The 14995-nt window shown below is 36.2% G+C and overlaps 1 protein-coding gene across 1 annotated transcript in view; it reads left to right on the top strand.

Moving 5' to 3' along the window:
- Positions 1 to 14995, top strand: part of LOC107702266 (microtubule-associated tumor suppressor 1 homolog) — a 35581-nt gene that overhangs the window by 3403 nt on the left and 17183 nt on the right. Inside the window, exons 3-6 of the mRNA XM_016504524.1 lie at positions 6 to 12; positions 3059 to 3250; positions 4293 to 4433; positions 5822 to 5926. Of these exons, the coding sequence (XP_016360010.1) occupies positions 6 to 12; positions 3059 to 3250; positions 4293 to 4433; positions 5822 to 5926 (445 nt within the window). The remainder of the gene's footprint in view (positions 1 to 5; positions 13 to 3058; positions 3251 to 4292; positions 4434 to 5821; positions 5927 to 14995) is intronic.

The following is a 14995-nucleotide window of genomic DNA, read 5'->3' on the forward strand; positions in this document are numbered from 1 at the left end:
TTCAGCCGGCTGGTGAGCTTTGCTTGTTTTAACACGCCACATGCACAGAACAAAATCTCAAAGCATTGTTTAAGGAAGTAGACAGAGTGAACGCTACAGTGGCAGAGCTATAGATTTGTTTCCAGCTTATACTGATATTGTAGGTGTGATTATTTTACCAGCATGACTGTCACAATTCAGGTAGCTGTGCTACAGTAAAGAAACTGAAATTTACTGTCTGCCTGACGCACATTTTCGAAACAGTTTGCAATATTGTGCAATGTTGTGGTTTTTAAATGTGTGTACATATTATTTTTATATAAAGCTGATTATAATTTATCTCGACTACTATAAAATGCTATATTTATTTATTTATTTACAAATTGTACACCTTTATTTTATTACACAACCATTCAAAAGATTTTTTTTTTTTTAAGAAATTGAATTATTCAGAAAGGACACATTAAATTGTTACAGAACAAGTGACAGTAACAACATTGATTAAAAGTGAACATAAAGATTTCTGTTTCAAAAAATGCTGTTAGTTTGAACTTTCTCTTCTTCTAAGATTCCTGAAAAAAATATTATTACACTTCCCAGAAAAAAACATTCTAAAATATAGACACTGTTTTCAACAGTGATAATATTAAGAAATGTTTCTTAAGCATCAAATGGCTGTTGAAAATCCAGCTTTGCCATAAATTACAATTTTAAATATTAAAATATAAAACAGCTACATTAAATTTAAATAATATATCACAATACTGATTTACTGTATTTTTGATCTAGTAAATGCAGCATTGGTAAGCAAAAGACACTTCTTTAAAAAACATAAAAAATACCGACCTCGAAACTTTTGAATGGTAGTGTATATATTTTATTATTTTCTAATGATAATATAATTAAATAAAAAATATATAAGTAACGTTGTTTTTTTGCACTGTTTTGTAAAAAAAAAAAAAAAAAGGACTTTATTTATGACTCACTTTTATAAATGTCCCCAAAAAAGAGGTTTTGTCAGATTTAACTTTTAAATTTACATTTTTTCCCCTAACACGTCAAAAACCTAGTTTTAAATGATCATAAATAGGCTTTTTTTTAATCAATTGATATCAACAAGTTTGTGTGAGAATTAAGTTTGGGGTTTAGCAAATAGAATTACCTCCATATAAAAACCATAAGGTCTATGAGATGTCCTTACTAGTAGGTTAATAAATAATAATAAAGCTGGTGTTAATAAGCCTGCAGAACTGTGCAGTGTTACGCTACTCTCCTCTCTTTCTGTAGCCACGTGTTCATTTTTAAAGCCATAACACACTTGAGTTTAACACTTCACACTTAACTTGAGTTTCCTCTCTCATATTGTCCATTCATCTCTATCGCTCTTTGTCATTCTCTATTTCCCTCCATCCTGTCGTATGTATGTCTGTCCATTTATTTGTGTGTGTAGCCTAAGGCAGTTTTCCTGTTCTGGTCAGAAAAAAGACATGTCTTATTGTGCTCACTGCGTGTATGTGTGTGCATGTCTACACTTTTGAAAAGTTTTGGGTTATCCTGTAACTTAACCTTCCTCTGTGAGATACCCTTTTCTTTCTCTGTTTCGTTTGCGTGTTTGCTCTTTCTTTAATTACAAGTTGATGCAGGGATATGTTTGGGTGCATGTGGTTTCAGGGGCCATATTCTATATGTTTGTGTGTGTCATGTTTCAGTGTCAATGAAAAGTAGAATTGAATGAAGCAGAGAAGGTCACATTTCTCCTAGACAATCGTCGTCTTGTTTCTCCACAGAGACCACATATATATACATTTATATATAAATTGTAAGGTATAAATGTCACTGTTTTGCATGATCGATTCATTTAGCCACACAGATTTAGCTGCACCACTCCACCTTTTTCTGTTGTTGTTTTCTTTCCTAATCTTCTTGTAGAGTTGCAGATCTCCATGAGTGATCAGATAAACCCACTTGCAGATTAAAAACCCAAAGTCAGACTTTGCCTGGTGGTGAACAAGCAAAATGTAGTACCATGTGTTCTCCAATAGGTGGCATATATCTCAATTATGGGCCCCACTGCTGTTGAATTTAACACTTATTTCAAAAACATAGGAAAGAGCAGGGGGTTCAGAGAGTGGTTTCCGGACCAGACTCTGGAGAAAGTGAGGAATCTCACTGTACCACACCAACAGATTCAAACATGCATGTAAATACACCAGCTGACATGATGTGTATTTGTGTTGGTTGGTTTCCATAGCAGTGCCCCCAGAAAACCTTACGTTATGTACAGGATGTGCTTGTGTGAGGTGTTCTCTCGCTCGCTCTTTAATTCATGAAAAAACATACAGAGCTTCTACCCACTGGAGTCAAACAAGTGTTCATGCACATAGGAAATGATCTGCTGTGAGAAAAGAGAAACAGGATACAGGAAACACTCAAATATTCACGAAGAAAAAGACACAAACCCAGCACAAACGTCCCAGAAATACTGTGGTGGTACATACTTAGTTTTGCCTTTTCTACACTTATTAGACTGGGAAAACAACATTTTTAAAAATACATCAATAAATAACTGCAAATGTTATATGAGTAGCATACCAGCCATTTAAGGCACCTTACTAAATCATTTTCTCAAAACAATAAACATCGATTCAAACTATGTCATATTTTATAATTACGTGCTAGATTACAGCACACTGCCTTGTATGCTGATCTTCTTGATACTTAAATCTTTTACAAGCTAGAGAGGAAAAGTGATCAGTATAGAAAAATACATTTATTGACACACACGTCAGTCAGGGTCATCTATAATCATATCTGATTGTATGCATGAACATTTTGACATCTCATAAGTCAGCTATTTTTAAAGCAGAAATATTATGGGTATGGAAGTGCTCAAGATCAGCATGGCTGAATGCACATCTGTATGTTATATATAACTGCAGTCTATATTAAATAATTTAACACACTGTGAGTGCAGCTGACTGAATAGAACCACTATGAAAACATATCCTGTTTAGCTGGAAATTGCTTTGCTATCAGTGAAGATTGCAAGTAGAATTGAATTATAACTTTTCTCTTTCAGGTATTCCAAAGATGCGTAGCACAGACAAGTCCGCAGTACCCTGCAGCCCCACTTCTGTTTCCAGCCCTTCTTGTAAGGGTCCTCAGAAAGCTGCCTCTTCCAAACTGCCTGTCAAAGGCCTACCCACAAGCCCCAGCTCCTCATCACTGGGAAGTACAATCAGCGAAAGCAACAATATTGCTGTAAACAAAGGTGCGTGTCTGTGAAGAGTTCAAGTCACCATCTTAATCTCAAACTTTTTAAGTACATACTTAGTCCTAAACTACTGTACATGCTTTCCATTTTCACATGCTGAATAAATCAATTTCTTAATCAGTATTTTGAAGAAACAATAAACAAGATACGTTTACTTGAGATGCAGATGAAACATGAATATGGTAATCAGGCATTGCCATATTCATATGATATATAGTACCTTGGTTTCTCACACTTTCTCTTTGAGCCTTAATAAAATCTTCAGAGCTCAGACTGCCCTCAAAGGTCAAAGGTCACATCTGCTCTGAGTTTAGCAGTGACTGTGAACAAGTCATATACAATGCAACCTCTGCCATTCCCAAAGCTATGTTGTAGACATTAATCACAGCATCCTCTGCATTACACCCTCTCAGAATCATGGTTAGTTTATTCCCACACTCTCCTGATGTCCCACACTCTGAACTCAAATTCAAGAATAATCAAGATAGCCACTGAGTTGTCATGGTAACTTGGAGCAATGAGATCTAGTTTCAGTTGGAATGCATGCGAATGTGTTTGGCTAGTGACTAAAGAAGGTTTTCAAAGGAAATTCACAACAAAATAAAGTAATCATGTTGTTGTGTTGTGGGACTAATTGCTTAGCTTTGCTAGTCTTTTACTAATAGCATTTTTATGGACATATTGAATCATTTGAAGAATTACCAAATTGGGCCTTTATTTGAGTTCATGGGTGGCATGTTTTTGCACATAGATACATTATTTTATTTTTGTTTACCTGAGAAGCATAACTTAAAAACAAATGTTAATACATTTAATAAAAAAAATTAAAAAAAAATTGACATGAAACAAGACAGTTCATTTATATTCAAGACATATTTTCTGAAAACAAAACTTCATACCTTATGCAATTTTGCTTCTTAGGTAAATGTTTAATTGTGTGGATGTGTTGATATTTAAAACAAGGCAAAATATTAATTAAGAATAATGTTTTATTGTATTGTTGTTTTATAATGTGATGTGATGATTTCTCTTTAATCAGTTCCTGCTGAAGGGATAAAGAGTGAGGATAAGTCTATCAAACAATCACCGGCATCCCAGATTCAAGGAAAGTCTCTAGTTAGCAAACCTGTATCAGGTCACCGCAGCAGAGCAAGCTCCACACCGTCTAAACCAGTGGCAGGTGAGAGAAACATGCATGTTGAGTTTAGTACCTTCTAATCTCACTAATTCTCTCTAACACCCACACTTACTTTCATATACGTATCAGTCCACATTCATCATTTATTATTTACACATCAAAACAGCCTCAAAGTGAAGCTCACTGTCCTGTCGTCAGATCTTCTATAATCATTAATCAGTGGGAGATCTCTGATTGTCTTAAGCTAATGATACTGCATGATGTCATTTTAGTTCAGAACCACATTCTGATTACTGCCACACCCCTCCTAATAGGTTTTTTAAAAGATTTGAATACCCTAATTCGTTTGTGTATAGTGCCACTCTATTGTTATGCCAACAGCTGCTGATACAAATAGATTAGATTAGATCTTTTAATATGGAAAGTTAAAGAGAGATCATCCAAATCAGAAACAAAACATTGTTTATAACTCCATAAACATCCTTAAAACAAGATAAAAAATTACCCTAGAAGCAAACTTGCCATAAAATGTTAAGATGCTTTTGAGAAAATATACCTTGGATATATTACTGTATGTCATGCGGATTAAAAAATCATTTATTTTTTAGGTTTTGATTTTTGGTTTAAGCGCAAGTGCAACAAATTCTCTGAAAACAATACAAAAATAATCACAAAAATTCTTAATATACATTACCAATGAAACGTTTGGGGTCAGTAAGATGTTTTTGGAAGAAATTAATGCTTTTATTGAGCAAGCACATTAAATTGATCAAAAGTGACAGTAAAGACATTTATAATGTTAAAAAAGAGATTTCTATTTGAATTAGATGATGTTCTTTTCAACATTATATTTATAATAAAACCCTGAAAAAAATGTATCACGACTTCAACAAAAATATTAAGCAGCACAACTATTGATAATAATAAGAAATCAGCATATTCAGATGATTTCTGAAGGGTCATGTGACACTGAAGACTAAAAATACATTTAAAATATATTAGAAAACAGTTATTTTAAATTGTAATAATAGTCCACAATATTACTGCTGTTACCATATTATTTTATCAAATAAATGCAGCCTGGGGAGCATAAGAGACTTCTTTCAAAAGCATTTAAAAATCTAACCAACCCCAAACTTTTGAATGTAGTGTATTATGCACAAAACAAGACAAGATATTCCTTAAAAATATGACTTTTTTGCAGTGCAGCTAAAGATTGCAGGATTGATTGTTTATATTTAATACTGATTGACTTGCTAATTGCTTTGAGTGATTCATCAGCATTCTTTCTGCCCCACCCTGTCCTACCCACTGCCATTAAAACACTCTTGCACCTACAGCCTCTAGAGTACGTCCGACCCAGTCACTGAAACCTGCCACTGTGCAGTCTGTTAGCATGAAGTTTGATTTCTTCTGCACTGTTTCATTAGGGCTGAAGGCCCCAGCTGTGACCAGCCACATGACAGCTAAGACTAACCAGAATACTTTGCAACGCAGTGGATTTGCACGACTTATTCGCTCATCATCAGTAGCAGGTAAGGAGAGAATGGATTTGATAGTGTGTGTGTGTGTGTGTGTGTGTGTGTGTGTGTGTATCCGTACTGTACACTCTACCACTGCTGCATTATCAAAAGTAGTCTAGCTTAAACTGTTTGCGTCCGTGCTATCACTTTAGTCATCGCCTTTTCAGGTGTTGTCACTCCCAAAGCTTTGTGGTGTGTATGTGTTATGTGAAGTAGGTTAAATTGTGGGTTTAATTCTTTTTCCAAAGCACTGTGAATGTTTAATGAGATGTGTTCAATAAACACATTAAAGATTATAACTGTACGTGTGTTGTTAGTGTAAGCACATTGTGTGTGTTTACACTTTACGACCAATTAAAGCAGAAAACCAACCAATTACAATGGGTTCACAGAGTTTTTCTTGCTACTGTGTGTGAGAGAAATGCATGAGCACAGATATAGAGGAATCCACTGTTCAATCATTCGATAAATACTATATCCTACGGTCATATTTATGTTTTGCTTAACCACCAAACTATTTCCAATATGTAGCACAGTGAGTAATTTTTGATGTTACCTGAATGATCCACAACTGTTTTTTTTTTGTTTGTTTGTTTGTTCTGAGCAGTTAATCCGCCCGCTTTTCTTCAGAAAAATTCTCCAGGTCCTGCACAATCTTTGGTTTTCCAGCATATTCTGCGTATTTGAACCATTTACAACCATTATCCATCCATGATCCATCTTTTCACACTTAGGACAACTAATGGATTTTTACACAACTATTACAAAGGGTGAAAACATTAACTGAAGGAAACATATATATTTATTTATATTTATATATGAAAGTAAGTGAATGGAATAATTTATTGTCTGGTAAAGGAAGGAAGCTTCATGAGCGAGAGGAAATGTTTATTCATTTTTATAGATTTTTTAAAGGATTATAGAGTGCTCTAGATCAGTGTTTCTCAACCAGGAGTCCATGGACCCCTAGTGGTCCTTGACATAAGGCCAGGGGGTCCGTATAAAGTATGAATTTTTGTATAAATTTTGTATATTTTGACATGATATGTTCCCATGAAAGAAAAATCCAATATACTGTAGCTGATGATATGGCCAAATACTGGACAAGTCAGCTAACTTGAATTATACTTGACTGCATTTGGTCCTCACAAAGACACAAATGATACGAGTCAATTTTGTTCTGGGGGTCCTTGAGGATGGTTCTGAATTAGACTGGGGTTCGGTACGCCAAAAGGTTGAGATTCACTGCTCTAGATAACCCCATTCCCTTGATTTGTTGTAAACCTTATAGCACCCTATAGTGTGACTTTTTCAGTGTCTCTTTGCAGAAAATAAATGCCACAAGCCAAAATTCCAGTCACATTCACAACAAGTTTACCCAACCAATGCACATTTCTTGGTATTTCTGTCCTTTCTATCTTGTTTTACTTAAAAACAACTTGACTTTAACAGAATTTTACACACAAGCACCACCTCCACCCCTTGACTGTTGCTAATTTATGTTGCTATGACCATGCAGCTGTTGGCCTTTAGTGGTGAATAAGGAAGCACAATAGTGTCAGGACACAGCCGTTCATGTGCTGCTTGACGTCTCTCTATTCAACAATGTCACTCATCAGTATTCCGAGGCGCTTGTTACTCTCTCTCTCTCTCTCTCTCTCTCTGTCTATTTCTTTATCCAACAAAGACATCCATTCAGGAAGCATGCTGCTTGGAAGATACATAAATGTTAAATAGATGTCTGAGAGAAGACACCTGGAAAAGAGGGAAAGAAGAAGAATAAAAAGGAAGATAATGACTTAAGGCAAGATTAGGGACTAATAAGGGCTTTAAGTCTATGAAATATGAAAAATGACAAATGAATTCTGAGAGAATGTAGTATTTCAGTGTTTAAGTATTCAATCAAATTAATTAGTTAAAGGAATACTTCACCAACAGATGAAAATGCTGTCATCATTTTCTCACCCACGTGCCATTGCAGACTATGACTTTATTTCTACTGTGGAACATATATTTTGAAATTTTCTTTATGCCCATATAATGAAAGTCAGTGGGAACCAACACTGGACTCCATTAGCTTTCATTGTTTGGTGAAATTCTGTTAAAGTCATCTAAGCATCCTTTAAAAAAGATTTTCCAGAAATTATACAGTAAGATTTTTTTCAGAGAATACACTCTAAAAAATGCTGGGTTAAATACAACCCAGTGCTGGGTGAAATAGGGACAAACCCAGCATTGAATTACATTTTTTTTTCTTACCTCATTGGTGTTTTTCTTGTTTTAAGCAAAATCCTCACCAAATTGTTACATTTAAATCATTTAAAATGAGGGGGGGGATACATTTAATTCAAGATGCATTCTGTAAAATGAATTCTATTTTTTTCACAATTTTGCTCAAATGAATGAATTTTGTTTAAATTAAGTTTAGATGTATTAATCAAAACAAAAATACTGATTAAGAAATTCATTTTTTGCAGTGTAATTGTAAATCACAAGCTATAATCTTCAAATGCAGCATCTTCCATCCTCATACCACAATCATACCTGTACTGTAGCCAAGAGAGAGGGAGTGAGAGAACGACGTTACTCATAAACTGCCTACTCCACACTCTGTGCAAACTCCCTCCCCTTCCCTCTTACATTGCCTCTCTCTCTCCATCCCGCCCCCCTTCTGAGTGCACGAGTGTGTGTCAAGCTGCAGAGAGCTTGGCTTTATGTGTGTGTGTGTGTGTGTGTGTGTGTGTGTGTGTGTGTGTGTGTGTGTGTGTGTGTGTGTGTATGTGCAACACACATAAAGGATTAGCATGTGCACATTTGCAAGAGAGAGAGAGGAGGAGGAGAATATATGAGACACTGGCTGGTTCAGCATCCAAGAGGATACCGCTGGACAGAGTGGCCGTTCCCACAAGAGCTACACATTCTGTGGCAGCATCAGTATTTTTAGCATTTTTTGAGAGATTTGGAGACTTAAAAATAGCAACACTGATATTTTCTCCAATTTTGTTTTCTTATTTTTCGCTTATATTTTTTCCCTACTTCATATTTGGAATTTTCCCTCTCACCCTAAGAAGACTTTAGCATTGGAATGTGACAAGAGATCAGAGATTTTTATATAGTGAACATTTTATTTTAATATATATTTTTTTATTTTACGGAAATTTCTTGATTTTTTTCCCCCTATATTTTGTGGAGGATTTACTCTCCCCCGTTTGGACGTTGAAGGTCATGTTATGGTCTCCGAGACTTTCCCTATCAAACTTCCACGTGAAGCTCACGGCTAAGGGACTATTCCGCAATCTCCAGCTACTGCCGAGATGCAAGAAGACCACGGTGGTGTTCCATGCAGGTTGGGAAACCTCTTCTCTCCCTTCCTCCATCTCTCAATCTCTCACTTCATCTCTCTCTCACCATACGCCCCTTCCCCCTCCCATTTTTCTCCTTTTGACACCCGTCTCTCCATAGTTACCGTTGTTCCATCCGTGCTTTGAGGAGTGTGTGGCAGCCTTCACTATTGGTTATTTTTACAGAAGATGCCTTCAAAGAACCGTGTGTGTTTGTGGGTTTGCGTGTTGTGTAATGTAGTGAAAGGCTGGTTGCGTGATCTTTAGTGAGTGATGCCTGTGCCAGAGGGCACCATGTGCAGTGCCATAAATAGAAACTGCTTGCTGTGTTTTTAATATGTTTATCTGTGCTATGCCTGCATCCTTATAGTAATACGTAAACAGCATATTTATTAAGTGTTTGCATAAGCGAGTGGAACCATATACTGTATTGATATATAGATTTTTTTACGGGGAGTAAATAAAGCAGAGATTGATGTAATAGTGTGTGTGTGTGTGTGTGTGTGTGTGTGTGTGTGTGACACACATGATGATTAATAAAAGTATTAAATATCAATATTAAAAAAGTGTCATTCAAATAATTTTACAATGCAAAAAAAAAAAATCTTAATAATGGGTTTAATTTTCTTTCTAAAAAAATAACATAACACACACGTATATATATTATTTTCCCCTTTTTTCCATTTTATTTGGGTGAAATGTGACCTGGTTATGTTCCCAAATATTTATCTCTCTTCCACACCAGTGGTATAGGTATGGCAGTCACAATCTTCACCCACATCTAATGGAAGACACAGTGGAAAATTCCAGAATATTCTTGAACACATACATTCAGAGTGCAGCATCTCCTCATAGCTGTCTCCATAGAAACTAGCATGCTGGATCATGTGGTGCTGTTATCAACAGACCTGATATATGTGACCTGAACAGCCGGTCTGAGTGAGCGTGTGAGTCTGTGAGAGCATCAGCAGAGAGAACAGTTTGTACATACCAAACACTCCTGTACACACTGCACGAGATATTTGTTCAGATTACTCTTTATCTGAGAACACAGCCTCTCTAATCAGACCAAATGCTCTGATTTTAGAGTTATAATATTGTTAATATAATATGTGTATATACAGTGGGTACGGAAAGTATTCAGACCCCCTTCAATTTTTCACTCTTTGTTATATTGCAGCCATTTGCTAAAATCATTTAAAATAACTGAATTTCAACTCTCCCCAACTGAAATTCTCCACCGCCCTCCTTCTTTCTGTCAAATTAAAATTTAGGTTATGGTTACTGTAAGGGTGCTCTCTCCCTGTCTGTCTGTTTCTCTTTCTTTCTGTCTCTCTCTTTCTGTGAATCTGTTGGAGAATTTCAGTCATGGAGATTAATGTAGCAATTTCTCAAAGTGTAGTTCATAGTTCTCTTGATGAGGTCTGTCTTCTCTTACTGACCTAATCAATATTTTTTTCATTCATCATGTGTTTATCTCTCAGATAGTTTTTTTAGTAACTGTTGCTTTGTCAGCTCAAGTCTGTCAGTACATTACCTCCAGTGTTCTTACAATTTTGAAAAAAATATATTGAAAGAAATATATATATATATATATATATATATATATAGATAGATAGATAGATCAAAGAGTGAAAAATTGAAGGGGGTCTGAATACTTTCCGTACCCACTGTATGTGCCAAATGCACAGGGACACAGTGTACTCAAAGTGGGCCAACAAACTTAGACATTCATTGCAGCCTTCTTTTTTAATCTATTTATTCATCTGGATTTGATGGCATACTTTGGGCTTGTAGTTTTCATCCCTCATCAAGCGATTTAATCTAAACACAGCCGCTGACCTCGATCTTATAATTCCAATCCAGGTTATTTCCCTGGATTCTGTGCATATCTCAATATCTGTCTTATGTGTGCATGAGAGAACTGCATCTGTGAAGTAAATGGCTGCGAAGTAAATTTTTTTATTTACAGTGCCTAGAAGTAGAAACATTTCCTGTAGTAAAAAAAAAAAATCTTTTTTTTTTTTTTTTAGTGTAGAATTTCTTCCTGATGAATGATTAAACAATTGAAAAATTCCCTTAGATTTACAGGTAGTTAAGCAGAGACCTGAACCAGGGACATATATAGGGACATATAGTCTTAGAGACCTTGAGGTACTAATTTGAGACAATTTGAGTTTGGGCGACAAACAGGATATCCCAAGTCCTTAATATCCAATGGGATCCACAGAGAATCCAAATGTATGTGTGTTTTTGTGTGTGTAATCACACTTGTCCTCTTCAGATACTCCCTTTGACTTTCCAGTGAGCCAAACCCCTTGTTTATCCCATTTCTAACCTTCATATCTAAAGAATTAATAAACAGTAAAGTAAATCATTTTGATTGAGGTTGTGATGGTGGTATATCATTCTACCGCAGGCCCTGGATGTCGCTCTCTCGGCGCAGCAGACTGGCCGCTTTCTGTCTGTCTTTCCAGCCATGCTTGGATAGGTAACATGACCAAAATGTCATGACAGATCTCATTTAGTCAACTTTGGACTGGAAAATGGTTGCTCAAAAGCTATATCATTTCAATTGTTTAAAGGGGGCATGAACTGCCTTTGTTTTTTATTTTGTACTGTTCCTGAGGTCCACTTATAATGTTATCAAGACTTTTACACCAAAAAGCATCATAATTTAGAAGTAATAGGCTATTTTCTGTCCTGTTTTGACCCCGCTCATCAGAACGCTCTGTTTGCGTGGTGGATTGTAGTCTCGGAAGTAAACACCCACTGCTATGATTGGCTAACAGTTGTGTATGTTTACAGCCTACATCCTTCATAGATGGATGCTGCTATTTAGGTTAAAAACGCATAAATACTCAAACAATCTATAATAACAGACAAAGCAATAGTGAGTACATTATGAAAACAGTTACTCTCACTTGTGTGTTACGACATTACTGTCGGATCCAATATATTTGGCACAGTGCCGTCGTCTTTTAGTTTCAATCTTTCTGAAAATCCTGCATCGAATTGTGCCTTGTTTGTAAATGAATCCGTGGTAAAATGAAGTGAACAATGGACCAAGTTCTTACTGACGTGGTCTGGAACTTCGTTAAAAATAAAGTTAATCAAATAAAGTTTATCGTTTGGTTTCTGCGTTGACCTGCGTTTGCTTCTCTCGTTATTTACCCTACACGTGCGAATCGGTGGGCGGGGCTAAACAGGCAGTGATGTAGAAGCAGGTGTTGATCATCTTCTGCAGAGGCGGAGTTTAGCAACACTATGTCATAAAGTGGCACATTCCACAACCTTTTTAGACTAACAAGAAAGTTTTGAGTTCTGAAACTTACAGGATGTTTTTATAGCACAATGACCTCTTATATGTCAAAAGATCAAGGGAAGCTTGATTTCTCAGTTCATGACCCCTTTAATGCTAACAAAAATAGTACATGATAAAAATGTTGTCATGAGGTAAAAATCGTTATTTAATATGACTCAATCAACCAACAAAATTAATTCACTATGTTTATTTGAGCATTTACCAATTTATGGTCCATGGTCTACAGAATATGTAGTATTCTATACTGTATATTGGGGTATCATGCAAATGCCATGGTATATGGTAATCAGATATCTAAGTAACACTTTGTCATGGTACCACCACAGTACTTTTTGTTCACCGAAACAGCATTTTTAGGAAGATAATTTTAGGCTGGAAAAAAAATCTATTAGACTTTGAATTAAACTGAATTAACCAAACAACAGTTTGCTTATGTTTGAAATATTTACACTACTGTTCAAAGTTTGGGGTCATCAAGTTTTTTTTTTAAAATTTTAAGGAATACTTTTTTCTTTTAAACTTTCTATTTATCAAAGAATCGAATCCTGTAAAAAGCATCACAATTTCCACAAATATATTAAAGGGGTCATATGATGTTGCTGAAAATAAGATTATTTTGTGTATTTGGTGTAATGAAATGTGTTTATGCGGTTTAAGGTTCAAAAAACACATTATTTTCCACATAATGTAGATTATTGTTTCTCATCTATGCCCTGCCTTTCTGAAACGCGTCGATTTTTACAAAGCTCATCGATCTGAAAAGCGAGGTGTGCTGTGATTGGCCAGTTATCCAGTGCGTTGTGATTGGCCGAATACCTCAAGTGTGTGACGGAAATGTTACGCCCCTACCATACTGTGATGCCGTGTCCCGGATGGATGTGTGTTGCATCCAGTGGGGACATAATTATGGATTATAATGACAGCATCGCGCCGCGTAAACATAAAACCATGTCTGCATTTGTGATCGGAGAAAAGACAAACAAGAAGCGCTACTCTACACTGCTCAAAACTCGCGTTTGAATCATCAGTGGCAAATTCTTTAAATATAAAAAACGTACTTACAGTCTGTGAGTCAGAACAGCCGGCATTGTAGTCTACTCTTGTTGTAAATACAACTTAACCACTGATTTCTATTCGAAGGCCAAACAAAGTATTTTTGCTTTTGCAACGAAACACACAGCGTCTTCACAACATGGCGACGGCAGCAACAATAAAGTTACGCCTTCTTTCTTTGCGTGAACATTTGGGTGGTGTTATGCAAATCTTCCCACACAGTGACGTAGACATGTGGAGGCGTCTTTAAACGAGGCGTTTTAGGAGGGTGTGGACAAGTCTTAACTTTTATAAAGAATATCTCTTTGGGTTTGAGACTTTAGTCTTTGCAACTTTAGGGATCTTATCTATTCACGAACAGCTTGTAACACTCCAAAGAGAAAGGAAAACTTGAAATCGCATCATATGACCCCTTTAAGGCAGAACAACTCTAATTGTCAACATTGATTTCACAACATTACTCTGTTTTGATCAAATAAATGCAGCCTTGGTGAGCTTCTTAACTGTTCTGGAACAGTGTTGTAAATACAACTTAACCACTGATTTCTATTCGAAGGCCAAACAAAGTATTTTTGCTTTTGCAACGAAACACACAGCGTCTTCACAACATGGCGACGGCAGCAACAATAAAGTTACGCCTTCTTTCTTTGCGTGAACATTTGGGCGGTGTTATGCAAATCTTCCCACACGGTGATGTAGACACGTGGGGGCGTGTTAGAACGAGGCGTTTTAGGAGGGTGTGGACGTGTCTTAACTTTTATAAAGAATATCTCTTTGGGTTTGAGACTTTAGTCTTTGCAACTTTAGGGATCTTATCTATTCACGAACAGCTTGTAACACTCCAAAGAGAAAGGAAAACTTGAAATCGCATCATATGACCCCTTTAAGGCAGAACAACTCTAATTGTCAACATTGATTTCACAACATTACTCTGTTTTGATCAAATAAATGCAGCCTTGGTGAGCTTCTTCTTTCTTTTAGAAACATTGAATCTTACAGACCTCAGACGTTAGAACAGTAGTGTATGTTTTGCTGTATCATTAGAGAGTTTCCTCTTCCTAGATGCAACTATGTCACATTTTGATTGAGAAGATGGGCTGTGATGCTATGTATTTGAATGTGTTTGGTCTCCTTTCGAATGTGTGGCACGGCTTTCCATTAAGCAGAACGCTGAAACATTTATTCAGGCTTTCCTTCAGAACGGGTGCATAATTTCCTTATCTGCCTTCCAGTAATTATGTGAAAGAGTGGAAGGCTCTTTGTGGAGGCTTGTGGCTTGCTGGTTGTATGAGTGTGTGTGTGTGTGTGTGTGTGTGTGTGTGTGTTTGTATGAGTGCGTGTGTGTGTTTGTGTGAGTGCGTG

The sequence above is a fragment of the Sinocyclocheilus anshuiensis genome, unplaced genomic scaffold, assembly GCF_001515605.1.
Source record: "Sinocyclocheilus anshuiensis isolate Anshui unplaced genomic scaffold, SAMN03320099.WGS_v1.1 scaffold86, whole genome shotgun sequence".
Lineage (NCBI taxonomy): Eukaryota > Metazoa > Chordata > Actinopteri > Cypriniformes > Cyprinidae > Sinocyclocheilus > Sinocyclocheilus anshuiensis.